General features: G+C 46.4%; 2 protein-coding genes across 2 annotated transcripts; both read right to left on the bottom strand.

The window, feature by feature from the left end:
* Positions 1-1446: 1446 nt before the first annotated feature.
* Positions 1447-6816, bottom strand: LOC135977294 (olfactory receptor 52K1-like). The gene has a single exon (XM_065577363.1). It carries the CDS (start codon positions 6814-6816, stop codon positions 5854-5856), a length of 963 nt encoding a protein of 320 aa, XP_065433435.1. The 3' UTR covers positions 1447-5853.
* A 13531-nt stretch (positions 6817-20347) lies between these two features.
* On the bottom strand, positions 20348-21367 carry LOC101941669 (olfactory receptor 52K1-like). Its single transcript, XM_005315407.2, has one exon. The coding sequence runs from the start codon at positions 21364-21366 to the stop codon at positions 20404-20406; it is 963 nt and encodes a 320-aa protein (XP_005315464.2). The 5' UTR covers position 21367; the 3' UTR covers positions 20348-20403.
* Between the last annotated feature and the right edge of the window lie 3150 nt (positions 21368-24517).

Raw genomic sequence — 24517 nt, 5'->3', positions numbered from 1 at the left:
TTCGATCGGATACCAGTCTCCACAGAGCCGTCCCACGCAGCGATACTGCATTCACCTTACACTGACGGTGCGCTCCCCCCGTTACAAATTTCAGCTGCTATTATTATATGATTTTACTAGTGACACATTTCTTTACACATCACTAAATTCCAACCCATCAATTTCTTCCAGTTCCCTACCTTGTTGTTCTGTTCTTTCCTTAGCTTTGTTTTAGATATTAGCATTCCAGGTACTGATCTGGGAAGGTCCTTCCCTGGCTTGTACTAAGACATAGAAATGAATGTATCTTGATTTGGACAAGTTTTCTATCTGCTTGTGCCAAATGATTTGTTAAGCAAATGCAAGGTGTTATGGGATATTTAGCAAAAGTGAACGAAAAGGATTACGGTATAGGCCAGTTTCAGCGATATCCCTGTTAAGAACATAAGACCGGCCATATTGGGTCAGACCAAAGGTCCATCTAGCCCAGTGTCCTGTCTTCCAACAGTGGCCTGTGCCACCTGCCCCAGAGGGAATGAACAGAACAGGGAATCATCAAGTGATCCATCCCCTGTCACCCATTCCCAGCTTCTGGCAAACAGAGGCTAGGGACACTATCCCTGCCCATCCTGACTAATAGTCATTTGTCAACCTATCCTCCATGAATTTATCTAGCTCTTTTTCAAACGTATTTCTTTCATTTGTTACAATATTTGTGGTTAATGTTATCGGTTCTTAATGCACACTAGTATATATATATATGGTGCAGATAATACATATTACGAATGTGATATATATCTATATGTTATCCAGCATATATTAGGCAACAGGAACAAAGGTGATAGCAAAGTAGAGCCATACTTTTTCCCGAGTATTTTATTCACAGAGAGAGAGAGAGAGAGAGAGAGAGAGAGAGAGAGAGAGAGAGACAATACTCTGTTTCATTTATTTATGGTCAGTATCAGAAAGTGAACATTGAATACTTTGTGCCTGAGATCACTTTGGTGAGGATTTGGGGAGTTTTGATGTGCACTTTGAGGCAAAAACACCCTTTATTGTCCCTCTCTCTCAATCTGGTGCATTGTGCAGCTGTGTGGTTGTGACGTTATCTGGACCGGTGATCTGCTAGGTCACTCCACTCCTCGACTCTGGGAGCCGGCGTTACCCTGCTCTGCTGTGAGAACCCCCACTCATGGGCTGTTCACGCACAGCCTCTGCCATGTAAGCTGCTCCCAGCTATATGAGTGAGCACTTTTGGCCAGCCGCTGCTTGGATTGTGCAACCGAATGACACTAGCCAATATCTCTGGTCCCAGACACAACCCTAGGAACCTCCATCTTGCAGTGTCCAGTTATGCCCGCTGGACACTGCAAGCTTATATGAGTTCGTCAATTTAACAAAGAAATTGATATGTACCAGGCTTGTTATCCCAAGGGGAGTCTCTGACACACTTCAAACCAAATGCACTGCTTCAGGTAGAATAAACAAACAGATTTATTAACTACAAAAGCTAGATTTTAAGTGATTATAAGTCAAAACATAACAAGACAAATTTGGTCAAATGAAATAAAAGCAAAATGCATTCTAAGCTGATCTTAACACTTGCAGTGCCTGTACAAACTTAGATGCTTCTCACACCAGGCTGGCTGGTTGCTCTTCGGCCAGGCTCTCCCCTTTGATCAGCGCTTCAGTCGCTTAGTGGTGGTGTCTGTAGATGGAGGTAGAAGAGAGAGGAAGAGCATGGCAAAGGTCTCTCCCTTTTATCATGTTCTTTCTTCCCTCTTGGCTTTGCCCCCCCCCCCCTTTCAGAGTCAGGTGAGAATTACCTCACCGTAGTCCTAAACTCACCAAAGGAATGGGGGTGACTCACTTGAGTGTCCAACAGATCATTTATTGCTGCCTAGGCCAGCGTCCTTTGTTCCTGTGAGACTGGGCTGGGTTTGTCCCATACACGCCCTGATGAGGTGTGAACTGCCCCTCTGCTCCTGGAGAGTTTTACCTGGGCTTGTTTTAAGCCATGAGGACACATTTTGAGCCTCATAACTATATACATGAAATTACAACCTATAACATCACTATAACAACAATGCTCAGTGCATCATGAGCCTTCTGAAGACACCCAACATGACAAACTTTGCATTGGATACCACACAATCATATTATAAGGATAAACATCAGGGTGCAGGGTGTTCCCCCGAGGTACAGAGTGTCACACCTCCCCCGTTAGTTTACTGCAGGAGAGTTAGTCACTGACTAATTTGAAGGCAGTGTGCCCAGGGTCCTCTTTCCTGGACAGGGCATCTGCTACCAGGTTCTCCCTTCCCTTTATGTGTATAATTTCCATGTCAAACTCCTGCAGGATCAGGCTCCAGTGCAGAAGTTTGGAGTTTGTGTTATGGTTCTCTTGGCATCCAGCCATCAAGGCCATGAGGCGGTGTGCCTCAGTTTCCCCATTCACACACAGCAAACTAGGTTTTTTTATGGCTTATCTGCTGTGATAAGCTTTAGATCTGTTTCCAGGTATTAACTGAGAACTAGCGTTACCATACATTTTAACATCAGTATCAAAATTCTTATCCCACGATTTAACATTTACGCCAACAATTTTATCACAGATGGGTGTTTACAAATATCTTTATGATACCACTCCCCCTGTTCAGACAGTCTGGTTTGAGGTTGTTTCATTCATTCCCTATGGTGTCCTTTGATTCTCTCCCATGTAAACAGTCACTGGCTTTTCTTTCCCTCCAGTGTTCCCCTCTGCCTGGGTTCTTATTTTCATTATGTGTCTGGGATTTTAGTACCTCAGAGTCGGGCAAGATAAGAGTTTAGGGAGATCCTGCATATTGGCTGGCCCTTTGGGGAGCTGTCTCCCAACCCCAGGACTGTACATATGCAAAAAATCCAGCTCCCTTTTTGGGGTTCCCTTGTGTTTCCCCCTCCCAGCACTGAGTCCTTCCCTGCCCACTAGAGGGCTGTGATCTGTGCTCTCTGGGTAGGTGTCTTTACCCTTCGATCAGATTCACCTTTTCTCTGCAGCTTTCCCATAACTGCTCTCTGTGTCTCACCAGCGTGGGGGGAAACACCCCCTTCTCTGTCAGTTGGGTCATTTGTGTTCTCACAAACTCCCACCTGGCAATTTCTTGGTCTCAACTCCTCTGCCGTCACAGGCGTTGGAGCTGCATCTTGATGTAAAGAGGCACAGTTACTTTCCAAAAACTTTTCAGAAATAGCATCCTGAAAAACTAGGACCTGGATTGGGGTACCCTCCGCCACCCCTTTCTCTGTCCCTGAGAAGTCAGCTGTGTGACTGCTCCCCTGCAGGAAGTCGGTCACACAGTTCCCTCTCAAAACCTGGCTCACGGGCTGAGTGCCTGGGAGCACAGATGCTGACTCAGCCCTTCTGTCCTGGGCATCCTCTCCCAACTGACCAGTGAGGAGACAGTCCTGTACCCCCACTATTCCTCCCCCAGTTTCTTCCTCTGGACCCCCTCCTGAGACACATTTCTCTGTGCTCCCTAGAGAGGGGTCTGTGTCTGGTTCACCTGCAGCTTGCTGGCAGCTAACAACCTGGGCAGTTCTCTCCCTGGCAGGCATTACACCCCCATCCCTTCCTGATGTGGCGTTGCCTCCAGCTGCAGTGCAGGAGTTGGTCTCAGCCCCCTCCCACCTGGAAGCATGTGGCTTCCCCCTACTGCAGGAGAATGAAGGAGACTCTCTCCCATTCTCTCAGCAGTTCCTGAGACCTTACCCTTTCCCTCGGGCATCCAAGCATAAAACTCCCTCCTGCTGCAGGCCAATACTTTAACCTGAGCTACACGGAAAAAATCATTCCCAAGGAGCAGGTTGACTAGGAGGTGTTCCATCACCCCCACAGTCACAACACTTTCCAAACCTTCCCACCCCACATGGATTTTAGCTAATGGTACGAGGAATCTGCTTTCGCCCACCCCCACAAGCTCTGCCATTTGGCCAGGTAACATACAGGCCTTTGGGATCACACTCTGCTTAACCAGAGAGATCTGGGCCCCTGTATCCCTCTGCCCCAATTCCCTGCCATTAATTTGGACAGCCTTAACATGCTCCATATCTGGCTCTGCAGAGGCTAATCTCACAAAACCAATATGAGAGGTTTCAATTGCTTGGGGGGGTTCTGTGGCGAGGACAGCAGAACTAACATGAGCTTCCTCCTAGCACAGGGCCTTTATTCCTCAGGTGATCAGTGGAATTACACCGATAGCATGTTTTGGGCTCTTCTCCTTCTACAGGAGATTTGGGACGAGAGTTAGAGGAATGGATCTGGGGAGGTGAGTAGCCAGCCTCCCAGCCACCCTCCCTCTTGCTAGGGAGAAAATAGGATCTCCCCTTCCCACCAGCTTTAAACCCCTTTCTGTGACCTGCCCTCAATAGACGCCTGAGTCTGTTCAAAGGCATCAGCTCAAAAAGCCATCTCATCCCCTGACTTGACATTGTTATCCCATAGACATGGCTTTACTTCGGCCTTACATATGCTTAGAAATGCTCTTGCGCAACAAGATCAAGCGTTCCTTCAAAACTTGCCACCTCTTTACCCCTCCCCCGTTTTCCCAACAAATCTTTCATTTTGTTTACCTATTCCCCATGACTCATCCCAATAGCCCTTTTAAGAGTCCTAAATTGAATTCTATATGTTTCAGGGGTAACCTGAAAACTTCGCAAAACAGTATTTTAAAATTTACAATAGTCTAAAGCATCTTCACTAGGCATTCCATTGAATCCATTTCGAGCTTTACCAGTTAATTTCGCAATCAGGGTAGGAACTCTCTTACCATCAGGGATTTCATGTATTGCACACAGCTTTCAAAGGTAGTCAGATATTCAGCAATATCGTCCTCTTCACTGGATGCAGGACATAAGTGTTCCCATTTGTGGATTTTTGGAGTGATGGGAGTCGTTGGGGTCGGGGGCCTCTGGTTCTGCTTCTCTAGCAGGTCCAGCGGGGGGTTTCTCTCTCTCTCTCTTTTTCTTCCATAGCCCTTCTGTGTGCAGCCTCCTCTTCTCTGAGCCTCATTTCTGCCTGCCACATTTGAAACTCGCGGTCCTTTTCCTTCTCTGCTGCTTCCAGTCTGACCAGCTCTAGTTTTGTAACTGCCTCACTGGTCCTCATTCTTCTGTTTCTTGTGCTTATTTCTCCTCACCCGAAATAAACAAACAGAAAATAACAAAACTGTGACCTCCTCCTGACTGTTCTTAGTCACTGCACTTAAGACTCACTTAAAATCACAAATATCAGTGCCTGAACTTTGAACTCCACTTGGAGTAACAAGCTGTATATACATCCTGCTCGCTGCGCCGCTGTGATGTTCCCCTCTGCTCCTGGAGAGTTTTGCCTGGGCTTGTTTTAAGCCACGAGGACACATTTTCAGTCTCATAACTATACACATGAAATTACAACCTATAACATTACTATAACAACCATACTCAGTGTATCATGAGCCTTCCAAAGAGACCCGACATGACAAACTTTGCATTAGATACCACACAATCATACTATAAAGATGAACATGGGGGTGCAGGGTGTTCTCCCGAGGTACAGAGCATCACAGTGGTATTGTTAAAGAACTTGGAATAGGCTCTCAAATGTTCAGACATCGCCACTGCCTTCACACTCCTCCACACTCCACACACAGGGCCGAGTGAGGACAAGGAGATGGCCAAGATCACCTTCTGGCCAGCAGCGCTAAGCTCGGGTAGGGGACGGTGTATGGCTCCCTGTGAGTTGGAGGTGGAGTTCCCATCCCAGCGTACACAAAGCCCCCAGAAACATGCTGTCTAAGTTACTCAGAAAACCTCTCCTCTGCTTCCTGATCACTCAGCAGCCCCCTCCTGGTCAGCCTAGAAGCTTTTCCATCGGAACAGGAGAAGCACCCGGTCACGAATCTGTTTGGTTTTCACACCGTACACGATGGGGTTCATCATGGGAGGAAAGAGGAGGTAGAAATTGGCCAGCAGGATGTGTACGTGTGGGGGGACTGGGTGGCCGAACCTGTAAATTATTGAGGAGAGAACCACTGGTGTGTAGGCCACTAAGATGGCCCAAAGGTGGGCAACACAGGTGCTAAAAGCCTTGAGTTTCTCTTCCTTGGATGCCAGGCTTAAGACAGCCCTTAGGATCTTGACATACGATAGGGAGATGAACATCAGATCCAGCCCCACAATGAAGAAAGCAACAATGATCCCATAGACGTTATTAAACCTGGTGTCAGCACAGGCCAGATTGACCACGGCCATGTGCTCACAGTAGCAATGGGAGATGATGTGTGACCTGCAGTAGGGCAGCCTCCTGAGGACGAAGGGCAGAGGGAGCACTAGGAGAACAGCCCGGGCCAAAGCCGCCAGCCCGATCTTTGCTATCACTGAGTTGGTCAGGATGGTGGCGTACCGCAGGGGGTTGCAGATGGCCACGTACCTGTCAAAGGCCATGGCCAGCAGCAGAGCAGTCTGCATGATGGAGAACGAGTGAAGGAAAAACATCTGCACCAGGCAGCCGTTTAAGCTGATCTCCCTGGAATTAAACCAGAAGATGCTCAGTATTTTCGGCATGGTGGAGGTGGATAAAACCAGGTCGATGACGGCCAGCATGGTGAGGAAATAGAACATGGGCTTGTGTAGGGAGGGCTCTGTCTTGATAACATACAAGAGGGTGCAGTTTCCTAGAAGGGCCACGGTGAACACTGAGGAGAAGGGGATGGAGATCCAGAGGTGCAGAGATTCCAGCCCCGGGATGCCTGTCAGGAAGAACACTGATGGATCAGAGCCTGTGCTGTTGGAATCTGACAGGTTGTCTTGTTGTGGCATCTTTTGCAAGTCTCACATCAATGTCTTTCCTTTCAATAAAACATAACACATGAAATGAACAGACCCTGTAAATTAAATACATGCTAGGGGCCAGTCTCAGCTCTGGAAGAAGTGGATTGACCTCTTTCTGAGTTCATCAGTCATGTTGCAATACTAATCATACAAACACTTATATTTTTCTGTGCAAAATCATTTAAAGTTCTTAGAATGTCATTACAAGTCATGAGTTACGAACCCCACTTGGTTACAAATATCCTACCTGGTGTATCTTGCTACTAGAAGATGCATATTGTTTAGTGTGCATTCTGCCATGAAGTACCTAGTATATCTGGCCGCACGGCACATATTTTCAGCCTAGAAATACCTGGCATGTTAAGCTGCATGTAGCAAGATGTGCCTGGTACATTCAGCAGCACATTCTGGGTATTCAGCCTGGATGCACGTAGTACATCGGGAACGTGCATGAGTAGTGCTATTTTGATCTCAGCTTCAGAGCCCGAGCCTCAACATCTACACAGCTATCCTCGAGAAGCACAAGCCTGCATCTGTCAACCCGAGCTGTGAGACTAACTGCCGTTCGCTGCGTAGACATAGCCAAAGAACCTATGAGTCTGATCCCGCTCCCATTGAAGTCAGGGGAAGAACTCCCCACCGACTTCTGGGATAACTGAGCTGTTTTTTTTAGGTGACAAATCTGAGGAACTGTCCCAGGTGTCAGCAGAGGAGGTTTTGGAACAAACTGATAAATTAAACAGTAATAAGTCACCAGGACCAGATGGGATTCACCCAGGAATTCTAAAGGAACTCAAATATCTAATTGCAGAACTACTAACCCGGGTATGTGACCTATCACTTAAATCAGCCTTTGTACCAGATGACTGACAAATAGCAAATGTGATGCCGATTTTTAAAGAAGGTTCCAGAGGTGATCCGGCAATTACAGCCTAGTGAGCTTAACTTCAGAGCCAGGCAAATAGGTTGAAATGATATTAAAGAACAGAATCATCTCTCACCAATCTAGTAGAATTCGTTGAGGTCAACAGACATCTGGACAAGGGTGATCCAGTGGCTATAGTGTATTTGAGCTTTCAGAAAGCCTTTGACAAGGTTCCTCACCAAAGCCTCTTAAGAAAAGTCACATGTATTCAAAACAGACTTTGAAGAGAAGAAATGTTATGATATAAAAAGTCCAAATGAATAGAGATGCAGAGACTATTTTCACAAAGGGAAAATTATTACAAGCTGCTACAAGCCATACTGACGTAAGGTTGTAGAAAAAATTATTAATTATTTCACGAACTGAGAAAAAATTGTGATCAAATAATTATGGAGTCATAGATTTTAAGGCAAGAAGGGACCATTCTGATCACCTGCTCTGAACCCTTTTCAATCTGTTAACAACCTTTTTGAAGTGTGGACACCAGACCTAGAAACAGTGCCCAATGATGTTCTCTCCAAGCTTCACACCTCTCTATTTCCACTCCCTATTCCCCTGCTTGTACATTCAAGGAGGTCACTTGTTGTCTCCATCACCACACTGCAGTGGGACCTCATGTACAGCTGGTTACACATCATCACTCTGAGTTCTCTTTTGAGTCAGTGCTTTCTAAAACAGAGCCCCCCATCCTGTAAGTATGATCTACGGCCTTGGTTCCTCGATGTAGGACCTCGCATTTAGTTGTAATCAACTGCACGTTGCTCAAGTGAGCCCAGTTTAGCAAGCGATTGAGATCGTTTTATAGGACTGCCCTGTCCTAATCATTACTTGCCTCTCTGCCAAAACATATGTCCCCCAGACTGAAATCTCCCATGAGAACAGAGTTACACAATAGAGAATCTCTCACAATGCAATTGCACCAGGGGAGAGAATTATGGCTCTGTGTGTAACCCGAACACCCCTGATTTTTGGAATACTCAGTGCTTTCTTCACATCATTTTTTTGTCTTTTGATGGAATTAAATAGTTCTCTTCTAAATGACCAGCCTCACTCTGCTCTCACTAATACGGGTGTAAATCCAGAATCATTCCAGGTTTACACAAGTGTAACTGACAGCAGATTTCGCCCCAAGCTTTACATTTACTTTAAAAATCTCCTATTTAGAAAGATCCTTGATTAGCTTTCATCTAAACTGCCCCAGCTCACCTGAACCCTGGCTGCGTCTCCTTCCCTCAGCACATGCTGAAGTCACACACAAACTGCAGGACTCTGCACTCAGCCGGGATCAACTGGGTGAGAGTATTTATACCTCCTAATGACCCCCTGCTGACTTTACTCCCCAGGTGGGAGGTGAGAGACTTGGGTCTCTATAGAGGTATGTTTGGTGGGGGCTGGACTCGACCTGTTCAGGGGGGCCGGGTGTACAGTGCTAAAATAATATGAGATCTGAGCTGTGTTCTATTTCCAGAAATGAAGCGTAAAATGCGGTCGTAAATAATTTGTATTTTATATTAGAGGGAAAAATCAAACAAAAAATTTCCAGAGGAAGTGGGAGAGAGAAAATTCATAAAATATTTAAACAAGTCACGTAACCGAACCCTTCTAGTATCTCTGTGCATCAGAGCGTTAGAAATCTAAGTTCGCTTGCTTCCAGGCTCTCTGCCTAGGATTCATATAAATGCCACTGTCTCTCCTCTCCAGGGCTATACCCCACGTGAGCACTTTTACTTGCTTGCTTTATGAAATGAAGATTTAAGCTAGTTCAATAAACTCTTTAGGAAACTTCTGACTACAAGCAGTGACTGAATGCCCATCCAACGCGTGTGGCTAAGATGACACCTCTCTCACTATAAAACGTCTACGATCTCCCCATCTGCTTACACAGATCCTGGAATGTAATTTTACAGCTTCGACTTTGCTTCTAAACGTGTATACTAGTTTTCTTTATATTATGTGTGAAAGACAGCAATAAATGTGAATTCAGGTGATTTCTGCCTTACGAAGAATATTTGAAAGAAGTCGCTAAATCAGGGGTCCCCAAACTTTTGAGGGTCGCGCACTCCCCCTTATCCCTGTCCTCACGCCCCCCCTCCAGAGCTGGGCTGGGAACGGGGCTGTGGCTCGGGGGTGAGGGGGGTAACGCGAACAGGGGTGTATGGGGGCTGAGGCTGAGTCAGCAGCTGGGGGTGGGTTTGGGGCTGGGAGTGTGACCGTGGCCAGGGGACAAGGCTGGGGGTGGGAGCAGAGCTGCAGCTGGGCTGTGATGGGGACCAGCAGCTGGCATGTGGACAGTTGCAGCTCCGCTCCTGGCCTCGCCACCAGGCTGGGAATTGAGCCATGGCCAGCGGCCGAGGCTTGGGGCTGGCACAGGGCCAGGAGTAGAGCAGCCACCAGGCCTTGGTGGGGACCGGCAGCTGGGACCTCAGCCGGGTGCGGAGCCCTGCGAGGCTAGGGATGGGGCCCGGTGCAGGGCCGGGAGCCGGGGACATGGCTGGGGGCAGGACCGGAGAAGAGCTGGGGTTGGGAATAGGCTGGGTCGTGCTCCCTACCCACCCACCCTGTGGGGGTGGGCCCGGGCCCTACTATGCCCCCCCGGACGTTCCTCCATGCCCCCCCAGGGGAGCATGCCCCACAGTTTGGGGAATCTCTGCTCTAACTGTAAACTGTAAACAATTAGAAACTGTGGGTTATAAATGTACAAACCAGTTGGTCAGACGGCAAATATGAGAAAAGTGTTTGTACAAGAAGAACAACGTGTGACTCAAAATAGTGGGGGCGTCCCCTCCTTGAATTGGTACCAAAACAGTTATGACGAGTTACCCTCCCAGGCTTTGCTTCTCTATGCTCTAAACTATACTGACCTGGGATAAAATCACTTGTATTTCAACAGCTTAAAAACACCCCCTTGGCCCACTAAACACTGACACCAGCTTAACTCTAGAGGGCAGTGTCTGGTGGGACACGGTTCAATTATGTACAAAATGGCATCTTCTCTTTTGAAAACAAAAGAAGGGATTTCAGACCCGACAAGGCGTTTTTTATGGAACTCGGTAACGTCAGAACAACAAAACGCTGCTCTGAATTGTTCTGAGCGCCCGGCACTGAGACACTCTTCTGAGAGGCTCCTGGCTAATTTAGTGCATTCCCCACATCTGCTCTTCTGTGGATTTCTGAATTCCGAAGCATGTTCTTCAAAAATAACCCTAAGGAAATCACCGGGCCCCAGTCAAGGCATGCAACACGTGCTTTGTATTTCGCCACGTTCAGGCAAAAATCCTGTGTCTCCGAATATATCTGGGAATTCATAAGTGACTGCGAATTCAGTGAGGTCTGGGTTTCCTGGTTCTACTGTTGTTCTGATTTTTACTGGCTGGCAGAGCAAATCACCTGAAACAAAGAGGTCAGTGCCGACCTGGATAATCCCCTGCAGAAATGGCCTCTTTTTCCTCCAGGTCACCTACCCACAGTGTGCTCACCGCGGCCTTCCCATGCTATCCCCCCGCATCCGCCCTGCAGTCTTTGTATGTACTCAGTTGATGTGTTTATTTCAAGGCTTTCGGCACCTGTTTCCCACCTTTGCGCCATCTTAGTGGTCTACACACCAGTGGTTCTCTTCAATAATTCCGGGTTCAGCCACTCAGTCCCCCCGCATGTACATATCCTGCTAGCCAATTTCTACCTCCTCTTTCCTCCCATGATGAACCTCATTGTGTGTGGTGTGAAAACCAAACAGATTCGTGACCGGGTGCTTCTCCTGTTTCGAGGGAAAAGCTTCTAGGCTGACCAGGAGGAAGCTGCTGAGTGATCAGGAAGCAGAGGATGCAGGAGAGGTTTTCTGAGTAACGTAGACAGCATGTTAGTGGGGGCTTTGTGTACGCTGGGATGGGAACTCCACCTCCAACGCACAGCAAGCTATACACCGTCCCCTACACAAGCTTAGGGCTGCTGGCCAGAAGGTGATCTTGGCCATGACCTTGTCATCACTTGACCCTGTGTGTGGAGTGTGTAGGAGTGTGAAGGCTCCTTGCACGTTCTCTTGCTTCGCTGGAACATCTGGCCTTTATTATTGATACACCCAGCTACAGCCACGGTTGTGCATGCTGCAGGAACCAATCCTGTATCTGCCCCAGAAGTTCAGTCACTTCTGAGATGTAGCAACACACCAGGGGCCATTTAGGCACCAGAATAAGTGCTCAGTGCTGGGCTCTTTTGTCTCAAATGTGCCACCATGGAAGCTGCTGGTGCCAACCTTTGTTTTTTTTAAACCTGGCCTTAGTTGTGGTGTTTGAACATTTGAGAGTTTGTCCCCAGTGGTTTAACCCTACTACACAGCAGCAGAATGCACCAGGTCGAGGGGTGGGAGGGAGGAAAGGTGTATCTGCCTCAAAGAGCACTTCGAAACTCCCCAAATCCTTACCAGAGTGATCTCAGGCACAAAGTATTTAAAGTTCACTTTCTGATACTGTCAATAAATAAATGAAACAGAGTATTGTGTGTGTGTGTGTTAATAAAATACTCGTGGAAAAAGTCTTGCTCTACTTTGCTATCACCTTTGTTCCTGTTGTCTAATATATGCTGGATAGCATATAGATATATATCACATTCATAATATGTATTATCTGCATAATATGTATTATCTATACTAGTAGTACGCATTAACTACCAATAACATTAACCACAAATTCCGTAGCAAAAGAACTAGCTAAGTTAAAAAAAGAACTAGATATAGTCATGGAGGATAGGTCCATCAATGGCTATTAGCTATGTTGGGGAGGGATGGTGTCCCTAGCCTCTGTTTGCCAGAAGCTGGGAATGGGCGACGGGATGGATCACTTGATGATGGCTAACCTAGCGAGGAGGACTTGAAACTAGGTTTGAAGGGGGCAGGTGGCCAAAGCCCACAGATAAGTCAAGAACATGGAGACCCGGAAGAAGGTTTGGAATTTGGGGGAGCATAGGCTGTTATAGCAAGGATAAAGGAGAGACAAGACAGAACAGGGGGTGGGGAAGCAAATCAGTATCTTAGATGTCTGTATGCTAATGCAAGAAGTATGGAGAATAAGCAGGAAGAACTTGAAATGCTAGTAAATAAACACAACTATGACATAGTTGGCATCACGGAGACTTGGTGGGATAAAATGCATGACTGGAATATTGTTATAGAAGGGTATAACTTCCTCAGGAAGGACAGGCAGGGAAAAAAGGAGGAGTTGTTGCCTTATATATTAAAAATGTATACACTTGGACCGAGGTTGAGATGGAAATAGGAGACAGACTTGCTGAAAGTCTCTGGGTAAGGATAAAAGGGCTACAAAAAAAGTGATATCATGGTCGGGGTCTACTACAGACCAGCTAACGAAGAAGAAGAGGTGGCTGAGGCTTTTTTTAAACAACTAACAAAATCATCCAAAGCACAGGACTTGGTGGTGATGGGGGACGTCAACTACCCAGACATCTGTTGGGAAAATAACACAGCAGGGCACAGATTATCCAATGAGTTCTTGGAATGTATTGGAGCCAATTTTTTTATTTCAGAAGGTGGAGACAGATACTGGGGAGAGATTGTTCTAGATTTGATTTTGACAAATAGGGAGGAACTGGTTGAGAATTTGAAAGTGGAAGGCAGCTTGGGTGAAAGTGGTCATGAAATGATAGAGTTCATGATTCCAAGGAATGGTAGGAGGGAGAACAGCACAATAAAGACAATGGATTTCAAGAAGGCAGATTTTAGCAAACTCAGGGAGTTGGTAGGTAAGATCCCATGGGAAGAAAGTCTAAGGGGAAAAACAATTGAAGACAGTTGGCAGTTTTTCAAAGAGACACTATTAAGGGCACAAGAGCAAACTATCCTACTGCATAGGAAAGATAGGAAGTATGGCAAGAGACCACCCTGGCTTAACCAGAAGATCTTCAATGATCTAAAACTCAAAAAAGAGTCCTACAAAAAGTGGAAACTCGGTCAAATTACAAAGGATGAATATAAGCAAATAACACAAGTATGTAGGGACAAAATTAGAAAGGCCAAGGCACAAAACGAGATCAAACTAGCTAGAGACATAAAGGGTAACAAGAAAACATTCTACAAATACTTAGAAGCAAGAGGAAGAGCAAGGACAGGGTAGGCCCATTACTCAATGAGGGGGGGAAAATAATAACAGAAAATGTGGAAATGGCAGAGATGCTCAATGACTTCTTTGTTTCGGTTTTCACCGAGAAGGTTGGTAGTGATTGGATGTCTAAAATAGTGAATGCCAGTGAAAATGAGGTAGGATCAGAAGAGGCTAAAATAGGGAAAGAACAAGTTAAAACTTACTTGGACAAATTAGATGTCTTCAAATCACCAGGGCCTGATGAAATGCATTCTAGAATACTCAAAGAGCTGACTGAGGAGATATCTGAGCCATTAGCAATCCTCTCTGAAAAGTCATGGAAGACGGGAGAGATTCCAGAAGACTGGAAAAGGGCAAATCTAGTGCCAATCTATCAAAAGGAGAATAAGGACAACCCAGGAAATTACAGACCAGTCAGCTTAACTTCCGGAAAGATAATGGAGCAAATAATCAAGCAATCAATTTGCAAACACCTAGAAGATAATAAGGTGATAAATAACAGTCAGCATGGATTTGTCAAGAACAAATTGTGTCAAACCAGCCTGATAGCTTTCTTTGACAGGGTAACAAGCCTTGTGGATAGGGGGGAAGCGGTAGATGTGGTATATCTTGATTTTAGTAAAGGTTTTGATACTGTCTTGCATGACCTTCTCATAAACAAACTAGGGAAATGCAACCTAGATGGAGCTACTATAAGGCAGGTGTAAAACTGGTGGGAAAACCATTCCCAAAGAGTAGTTATCAGTGGTTCATAATCATGCTGGTAGGGCATAATGAGAGGGGTCCCACAGGGATCAGTTCTGCGTACGGTTCTTTTCAATATCTTCATCAATGACTTAGATAATGGCATAGAGAGTACACTTATAAGTTTGCGGATGATACCAAGCTGGGAGAGGTTGCAAGTACTTTGGAGGATAGGATTAAATTTCAAAATGATCTGGACAAACTGAAGAAATGCTCTGAAATAAATAGGATGAAGTTCAATAAGGACAAATGCAAAGTACTTCACTCAGAAAGTAACAATCAGTTGCACAGATACAAAATGGGAAATGACTGCCTAGGAAGGAGTACTGTGGAAAGGGATTTGGTCATGGACCACAAACTAAATATGAGTCAACAGTGTAACGCTGTTGCAAAAAACCAAAACAAACATCATTCTGGGATGTATTAGCAGGAGTGTTGTAAGCAGGACACAAGAAGAAATTCTTCCATTCTACTCTGCACTGATTAGGCCTCAACTGGAGTATTGTGTCCAGTTCTGAGTGACACATTCCAGGAAGGATGTGTCGCCAAATTGGAGAGAGTCCAGAGAAGAGTGACAAAAATGATTAAGTATCAGAGGGGTAGCCGTGTTAGTGCGTCTGACAAAGTGGGTATTCACCCACGAAAGCTTATGCTCCAATACACCTGTTAGTCTATAAGGTGCCACAGGACTCTTTGTTGCTTTTTAAAAATGATTAAAGGTCTAGAAAACATGACCTATGAGGGAAGATTGAAAAAAATGGGTTTGTTTTGACTGTCAGGGTGGTTAAGCACTGGAATAAATTGCCTAGGGAGGTTATGGAAACTGCATCATTGGATATTTTTAAGAGCAGGTTAGAAAAACAACTATCAAGAATGGGATAGATAATACTTAGTCCTGCCACAAAAGCGGTCCCTTCCAGTCTTATGATTCTATGATTATCTGTTATGTTCATTCCCTCTAAAGCAGCTGGCCTTGATTACTGTCTGAAGACAGGATACTGGACTGGATGAAACATTGGTCTGAGGAAGTATGGCTGTTCTCATGTTCTTAGGTTCTTAACAGGGATATCGCTGAAACTGGCCTATACCATAATCCTGTTCATTCACTGATGCTAAGAATCCCATAACACCTTGCATTTGCTTAACAAATCGTTTGGCACAAGCAGATAGAAAACTTGTCAAAATCAAGATACATTCGTTTCTATGTCTTAGTACAACCCAGGGAAGGACCTTCCCAGATCAGTACCTTGAATGCTAATATCTAAAACAAAGCTAAGGAAGGAACAGAACAACAAGGTAGGGAACTGGAACAAACTGATGGGTTGGATTTTAGTGACGTGTAAAGAAATGTGTCACTTGTAAAATCATATAAATAATAGCAGCTGAAATTTGTAATGGGGGAGCGCACCGTCAGTGTAAGGTGAATGCAGTATCGCTGCAGGGCACGGTTCTTTGGAGACTGGTATCGTATTGTACCTTGTTCCCGCGCCATATTAATCAACCTGCCTGACATTGGTTATTTGGGATCTTGAGTATATTTCATAACAAAATAATGAACCAAAGTGTGGTCAAACGATACAATTTATCAACAATTCCAGATAGTTTGAATCACCACCCATAGATATCGCTGCAGAGATCCTATGGCCAATTTCCTGGAAAGCTTCTGATTTCCGGCACCCTGTGGGGTAGCATAAAGAGAAATGGTCCCTCGGCCTCAACGACATAGCTCCTGCCTGAGGCCCTTTCCCCATAGTGCCAGGGGGGCATGGGCGGAGTTTGGAGGACTATGGGGGCACTCCCCCCCAAACAGAATACATTGCTAGTGGGGGGGGCACAATTTAAAGGTTCAGTCGCCTCCCTGAACAGTTCGAGTCACAGCCCCACCCTGGGCAGGCCCCTCCCAGCCACAAGGCTCCCGGAACCACCATGTACAACAGGGAAGGGGACAGCGATGAGGAGTCCTGTGCCTGGAGCCGGCCCCAGCCCCCGTGCTGGTGGAGTAGTGTCTGGCGATGGCCCCCGCCCAGGCCAGAGGAGCCCAGCATCTCCGGCAGGTGGCTGGAGGGTTTCATGGCTGTTCCTGCTCACAGCCGCCGCACCCCAGGATCCGTGGCTGTTGGGCCCCCTGGAGTATCAATCCTGCTGCCCCCCAGGGTCTGAGGCTGGGCAGTGACACACTGTGTGTGCACTTTTGAACCTGCCCAGTTTAGGTATGTAAATCCCCTGGTGCACACATCGGTTGAGGGGATTTGCACACTTTTTGTGGCTGAGTACAATATGGCCTACATGTGCATGCACTCTGCTGAGGGTTTGGCCCACACTTTTTTCATGTAGATGGTGATATGTACAGCCACCCAGGAGGAAAGACCTGGGTTAATCTACAGTCGCCACTTGCTGTGCATTCCTTCCTCGCCAACACCCTGCGCCTCAGCTGCCCGCTGTGTGCCTTGAGCTCATCACCTGGGGTTGGCAACTTTCTCATCCCTGAGAGCCGAACACCTCTACTCTACCCCTTTCCCCGAGGCCCCACCCCTCCCCACCTCTTCCTCTGAGTCCTGGCCCCCCCCATGCGTACGCCCGCATCGTTCAGTCCCCATCCCCCGGGACTCACCTGCCGCCTGCAGGGATGACTGTCCAAACGGACACAGTGGGACATGGCAGGGTCAGTCCCCGGAGCGAGGGGCTGGGTGGGGGCGAGACTGGGGCACAGCGGGTGGGGGGGGGGGGTCAGACAGGTTACCCCCTCCACACCCTGGCCAGCGCCGGTACCTACTTTGTGCTGGGAGCAGCCCGGTCTCTCCAGGCTCCACCCGCAGCTGCTGCTCTTCCCGCCCCCCCTGGTGGCGGAGGCGGGTTGCTGCAGCGGTGCGGTCCGGTCGCTGACAGCTTCCCCTTTCCGACCGGACATGCCGGTCAAAACCGGACACCCGGCAGTAACCCTGTCATCACCCGGCAGCCCTGCCGCAGGCACCTCCCAGTAACCTGGTGCACCTCACAGGCACCCCCCGCCCGGGAACGACGCAGGGGCCACCAGTGCTGGGCAGAGGGATACACTCGTGCCAGGCCTGGCTGTTACCTATGTTGGTCCAGATCACGGCATTGTCCAGGTGGAAACAGAGTGGCACCGCCCAGCCCCAGTCCCTGGGGGGCAGCAGGGCCGATACTCCATGGGGCCCAACAGCCACGGATCATGGGGTGCGGCGGCTCGGAGGAGGAACAGCCATGAACCCTCCAGCCACCTGGGAACCACCTCTTCTCGGAGCCAGCCCCTTCTCCTCGCCCACCCCCGGCAGCTCCGCTTTGCCCTCTGCCACCCACCAGAGACACTGGGCTCCTCTGGCCTGGGCGGGGGTCATTGCCAGACACCGCCCCACCAGCAGGGGGGCTGGCGGCCAGTGCCCGGCACAAGTCTCCTCATCGCTGTCCCCTTCCCAGGTGTACATGGCGGTGCCGGGTGTCTAGTAGCTGGGACAGGGCCTGCCCAGGGTGGGGGCTGTGACTCGAGCTGTTCAGGGGGGCGGCTGAACCTTTAAATGGTACGCCCCCCCCCCCACTAGTAACATATGCTGTTTCAAGGGAGCGCCCCCCATAGTCCTCCAAACTCTGCCCATGCCCCCTGGCACTATGGGGAAAGGGCCTCAGGCAGGAGTGGGGAGTCATGGCGGAGCTATGTCATGGAGGCCAAGGGACCTTTCCTCCTTAGGCTACCCCACAGGGTGCCAGAAATCAGAAGTTTTCCAAGGAAAATGGGCCATAGGATCTCTGCAGCAATATCTATGGGTGGTGATTCAAATTATCTGGAATTGTTGATAAATTGTATCGTTTGACCACACTTTGGTTCATTATTTTGTTATGAAATATACTCTAGAGCCCAAATAACCAATGTCAGGCAGGTTTATTAATAGGGCACGGGAACAAGGTATAATACGATACCCGTCTCCCAAGAGCTGTCCCATGCAGTGATACTGCATTCACCTTACACTGACGGTGTGCTACCCCCGTTACAAATTTCATCTGCTATTATTGATCTGAGAAGGTCCTTCCCTGGCTTGTACTAAGACATATTAATGAGTGTATCTTGATTTTGACAAGTTTTCTATCTGCTTGTGCCAAATGAATTGATAAGCAAATGCAAGGTGTTATGGGATACTTAGCATAAGTGAATGAACAGGATTATGGTATAGGCCAGTTTCAGCGACATCACTTTTAAGAACATAAGAACAACCATACTGGGTCAGACCAATGGTCCATCTAGCCCCGTATTCTGTCTTCTGACAGTGGCCAATGCCAGCTGCTTCAGAGGGAATGCACAGAACAGGTAATCATCAAGTGATCCATCCCCTGTCACCCATTCCCAGCTTCTGGCAAACAGAGGTTAGGGACACCATTCCTGCCCATCTTGGCTAATAGTCACTGATGGACCTGTCCTCCATGAACTCATCTAGTTCTTTTTCAAACTTATGTCATTCATTTGTTTCACTTGGAATCCTTATCCCCCCCAAAATAGCCCCCCAAGCTCCCTTCACCCCCTTTCCTGGGGAGGCTTGAGAATAATATACCAACCAATTGCCTTATCAATGTGAGTACAGACCAGACCCTTTGTCTTCAGGACACTGAAAATCAATCAGGTTCTTAAAAGAAGAACTTTATTTATAAGGAAAAAAAATAAAAGAATCACACTTACAAAATCAGGATGGAAGGTAACTTTACAGGGTAAATAAAAAGATTTAAAACACAGAGGATTCCCCTCTGGCTCAGGTTCACAGTTACAAAAACAGGACTAAAGCTACCTCTGTAGCATAGGAAAATTCACAAGCTAAAACAAAAGATAACCTAATGCATTCCCTTGCCCTACTTACAATTTCTGTGATTATAGATGGCAAATTTCAGGTATATTTTCAGGAGATGTCCTACCTACTTGGATTCTCTCTCAGTCCAGAGAGGAGACAACAAAGAGAGAGCACAAACAAAACCTTCCCCCCTCAGATTTGAAAGTATCTTCTTTCCTTATTGATCCTTCTGGTCAGGTGCCAACTCGGTTATTTGAACTACTTAACCCCTTACAGGTAGGGCGATTCAGCACAGCTGCCAAGGCGGGATTTTATGCTACTCTTTCCTCTATATTTATGATAGATATGTATCTATATACTGTCCAGCATGTTAGGTAACAGGAACAGAGGTGATAGCAGAGTAGAGCAAGACTTTTTCCAGAGTATTTTATTGACCCCCCCACACACACACACGGAGACAATACTCTGTTTCATTTATTTATTGTCAGTATCCGAAAGTGAACGTTGAATACTTTGTGCCTGAGATCACTCTGGTGAGGATTTGGGGAGTTTTGAAGTGCTCTTTGAGGCAGATACACCCTTTCTTGTCCCCATTTCTCGACCCGGTGCACTGTGCTGCTGTGTGGTAGTGTTAAACAACTTGGGATCGGCTCTCAAATGTTTGGACACCACAACTGCATTTGTGCCTGCAGCATGCATGTCCGTGGCTGTGGCTGGGTGTATAAGTAATAAAGCCGAGATGTTCTAGCACAGCAAGAGAAGGTGCAAGGATCCTTCACACTCATCTTTATTAGCAGCGTTACAGGACAAGGTCATGGCCAAGATCACCTTCTGGTCAGCAGCGCTCAGCTCGTGTAGGGGATGGTGTATTGCTCCCTGTGAGTTGGAGGTGGAGTTCCCATCCCAGCGTACACAAAGCCCCCACTAACATGCTGTCTAAGTTACTCAGAAAACCGCTCCTGCATCTTCTGCTTCCTGGTCACTCAGCAGCCCCCTCCTGGTCAGCCTAGAAGCTTTTCCCTCGGAACAGGAGACGCACCCGGTCACGAATCTGTTTGGTTTTCACACCGTACACGATGGGGTTCATCATGGGAGGAAAGAGGAGGTAGAGATTGGCCAGCAGGATGTGTACGTGTGGGGCAACATGGCGCCCGAACCTGTGAATTATTGAGGAGAGGACTACTGGTGTGTAGGCCACTAAGATGGCGCAAAGGTGGGAGCCACAGGTGCCCAAAGCCTTGAGCTGCTCATCCTTCAATGCCAGGCTTAAGACAGCCCTTAGGAGCTTGACATACGATAGGAAGATGAATATCAGATCCAGCCCCACAATGAAGAAAGCAACAATGATCCCATAGATGTTATTGAACCTGGTGTTGGCACAGGCCAGATTGACCACGGCCATGTGCTCACAGTAGCAATGGGAGATGATGTGTGACCGGCAGTAGGGCAGCCTCTTGAGGAGGAAGGGCAGGGGGACCATTAGCAGAACAGCCCGGGCCAAAGCTGCCAGCCCGATCTTTGCTATCACTGAGTTGGTCAGGATGGTGACGTACCGCAGGGGGTTGCAGATGGCCACGTACCTGTCAAAGGCCATGGCCAGCAGCACAGCAGTCTGCATGATGAAGAACGAGTGAAGGAAAAACATCTGCACCAGGCAGGTGTTAAAGCTGATCTCCCTGGAATTAAACCAGAAGATGCTCAGTATTTTCGGCACGGTGGTGGTGGATAAAACCAGGTCGATGACGGCCAGCATGGCGAGGAAATAGAACATGGGCTTGTGTAGGGAGGGCTCTGTCTTGATAACATACAAGAGGGTGCAGTTTCCTAGAAGGGCCATGGTGAACATTGAGCAGAAGGGGGTGGAGATCCAGAGGTGCAGAGATTCCAGCCCCGGGATGCCCGTCAGGAAGAACACTGATGGATCAGAGCCTGTGCTGTTGGAACCTGACAGGTTGTCTTGTTGTGGCATCTTTTGCAAGTCTCACATCAATGTCTTTCCTTTCAATAAAACATAACACATGAAATTAACAGACTCTGTAATTTAAGTACATACTAGGGGCCAGTCTCAGCTCTGGAAGAAGCGGACTGACCTTTTGTTGAGTTCATCAGTCGTGTTGTGTAGCCTGATTTAGGGTGCATTGATAATATTAATTTGGATAATATGGGAATTTAATTTATCAATTTAATTTTTAATTTATTTTAATTTTAATTAATTAATAATAATACTAATGATTAATTATTAATATTAATAGTATGGATTTTAGGCTTGCCAATCTGTTTGATCAGAACATAAAAGTTCTTGTCCTGAAGCAGGCTCCACAGAATTTACAAAGGACCCTCGGGGGTATGACAGGAAACTCACACTGAGACAGATATAGCCTTAAAGACTTTTTTAAATTAAAATCAATAATAGTAAGTAAATAGTAAAATACCCAGAGTTACAAAGTTATGATTGCATTACTGCTATTCAAAAGATACATATGGTAATATAGTATTATATGCAAGAATGCTTTGTTTAACATACTCACATCCTTTCTTGATAACCTGGTGGTAAGAGACACATGACCAGCCTTGCGGTTCAGGTTTCTCAAATCTTGAGTGAGGGATGCAATGCTTAGAAAATGCTAAGAACTATCAAAGCTGCCTAGGGTTTACTTGACTAACTTAAACTTAAATCAAAACCTAATAAACAAACTAAGAATAAAACTTAGGGAAACCCAGCTTAGCCTAGCTCCCTTGAAACTTAAAGTTTAAGAAGAACAAGTATAGCCTACTACTAGTAGCAGTCATCGTAGATAGACAGAATAGAGTGGAGGAAGTAAGTGATAATAGAGTAAAGTGAGAATGGAAATGGAGTAAAGTGAGAATGGAGATACTCTATTGAAGTGGGTCACCTCTTTTATAGGACAAATGCCGGAAATCCTTCCTCTTATGCCCAAATTTCATTCCTCACCCACAGAAATGTTAGGGTACACTTACCCCATAGGCTAATATGTATGTGCATATTGATGACAGGTATGTACGCACATCAGTCTCTCGTGGTGTACTTGTTAAGTCTGTGGGTACAACATTGAAAACCCCACTATGCCATTCTCCATTGTCTATTGGTCTAAATAAAAGGTCATAGACATAGGCGTGGGTACTCATCTAATTAGGTAACAAGCTATAGGTCAACTTTGCTTTCTGAGTAAAAGGTCTTAATGTAGAGATGCTAACTTTGCTTTAGCTTAACATAGAGGATATGGCCTGTAGGTCTCTTGCATTACAGCCAAATTTACTTTAATATAAATCTATAAACCTATTACAATAAACCAAATACTTAAATTATAATAAAAGATAAATATATGCAAGCAAGTAGGTTAGTCCTATAGGCTACAGTGGCCATAACACTAATCAAACAAACCCTTATATTTTTCTCTGTGAAATCATTTAAAGTTCTTAGAATGTCATTACAAGTCACAAGGAACGAACCCCACTTGGTTACAAGTATCCTACCTGGTGTACCTTGCCACTAGGAGATGCACATTTTTTAGTGTGCATTCTGCCGTGAAGTACAGAGTATATCTGGCCGCCCGGCACATGCTTTCAGCCAAGAAATACCTGGCATGTTAAGCTGCATGTAGGAAGATGTACCGGTACATTCAGAAGCACACTCTGGATATTCAGCCAGGATGTACGTAGTACATCGTGGAACATGCATGAGTAGTGCTATTTTGATCTCAGCGATGACCAAGGGTACATCTACACAGGAATGTCTGCCCACGGCAGCAAGTCTCAGAGCTCGGCTCGACAGACTCGGGGCACCTCACTAAAACAAGCTGTGTAGATGCTGTAGCTCAAGTTGGGGCTCCAGCCCACCTGCTTCAGAGCCCGAGCCTCAACATCTACACAGCTATTCTTAGCGCGGTACCCCGAGAAGCACAAGCCTGTGTCTGTTGATCCGAGCTGTGAGACTGACTGCCGCTCGCTGCGTAGACATAGCCAAAGAGACTATGAGTCTGATCCCGCTCCCATTGAAGTCAGGGGGAGGACTCCCCACTGGCTTCCGGGATAACTGAGCTGTTCTTTTTAGGTGACAAATCTGAGGAACTGTCCCAGGTGTCAGCAGAGAAGGTTTTGGAACAAACTGATAAATTAAACAGTAATAAGTAACCAGGACCAGATGGGATTCACCCAGGAATTCTGAAGGAACACAAATATCAAACTGCAGAACTTCTAACTGTGGTATGTGACCTATCACTTAAATCACCCTCTGTACCAGATGACTGGCAGATAGCAAATGTGATTCTGATTTTTAGAGAAGGTTCCAGAGGTCATCCTGGCAATTACAGCCCAGTGAGCCTAACTTCAGAACCAGGCGAATAGGTAGAAATCATGGTAAAGAACAGAATTACCAGACATATAGATGAACAAGATTTGATGGGGAAGAGTCAACCTGGTTTTTGTAAAGGGAAATCATCCCTCACCAATCTAGTAGAATTCTTTGAGGAGGTCAACAAACATGTGGATAAGGGTGATGCAGTGGATATAGTGCTCTTGGACTTTTAGAAAGCCTTAAAAAAGTTTCCTCACCAAAGGCTCTTAAGACAAGTAACATGTATTCAAAACAGACTTTGGAGAGAAGAAATTTTATGATATAAAAAGTCCAAATCAACAGAGATGCAGAGACTATTTTGAGAAAGGTAAAAAGTATTACAAGGTGCTACAGCCCATATTTAGCGAAGGTTGTAGAAAAAAATATTCATTATTTCGTTAACTGAGAAAAAATTGTGATCAAATAATTATGGAGCCATAGATTTTAAGGCAAGAAGGTACCATTATGATCATCTACTCTGACCTCCTGAATAACACAGACCACAACATTTCACCACGTGAGTTCTGCATCTAGCCCATAACGTCTCTTGGAGCTATAGCGTATCAATGAGAAAGGCATCAAGTCTTGATTTAAAGACTTCAAGTGATGGCGATCGAACCACATCCCTAGCTAAGTATCAGAGTGGTAGCCGTGTTAGTCTGTATCCACAAAAACAACGAGGAGTCCAGTGGCACCTTAAAAACTAACACATTTATTCGGGCATAAGCTTTCATCGGTAAAAAACCCATGTCACTCCATGCATCTG

The sequence above is a fragment of the Chrysemys picta genome, chromosome 1 (genome assembly GCF_011386835.1).
Source record: "Chrysemys picta bellii isolate R12L10 chromosome 1, ASM1138683v2, whole genome shotgun sequence".
Lineage (NCBI taxonomy): Eukaryota > Metazoa > Chordata > Testudines > Emydidae > Chrysemys > Chrysemys picta.
Note: the sequence above shows the minus strand (reverse complement) of the source record. Positions and strands in the feature narration are given on the sequence as shown.

What these genes read in the sequence shown, in the direction of transcription:
- LOC101941669 (XM_005315407.2), bottom strand. Translation starts at nt 21,366, where the DNA reads ATGCCACAACAAGACAACCTGTCAGGTTCCAACAGCACAGGCTCTGAT.
- LOC135977294 (XM_065577363.1), bottom strand. Translation starts at nt 6,816, where the DNA reads ATGCCACAACAAGACAACCTGTCAGATTCCAACAGCACAGGCTCTGAT.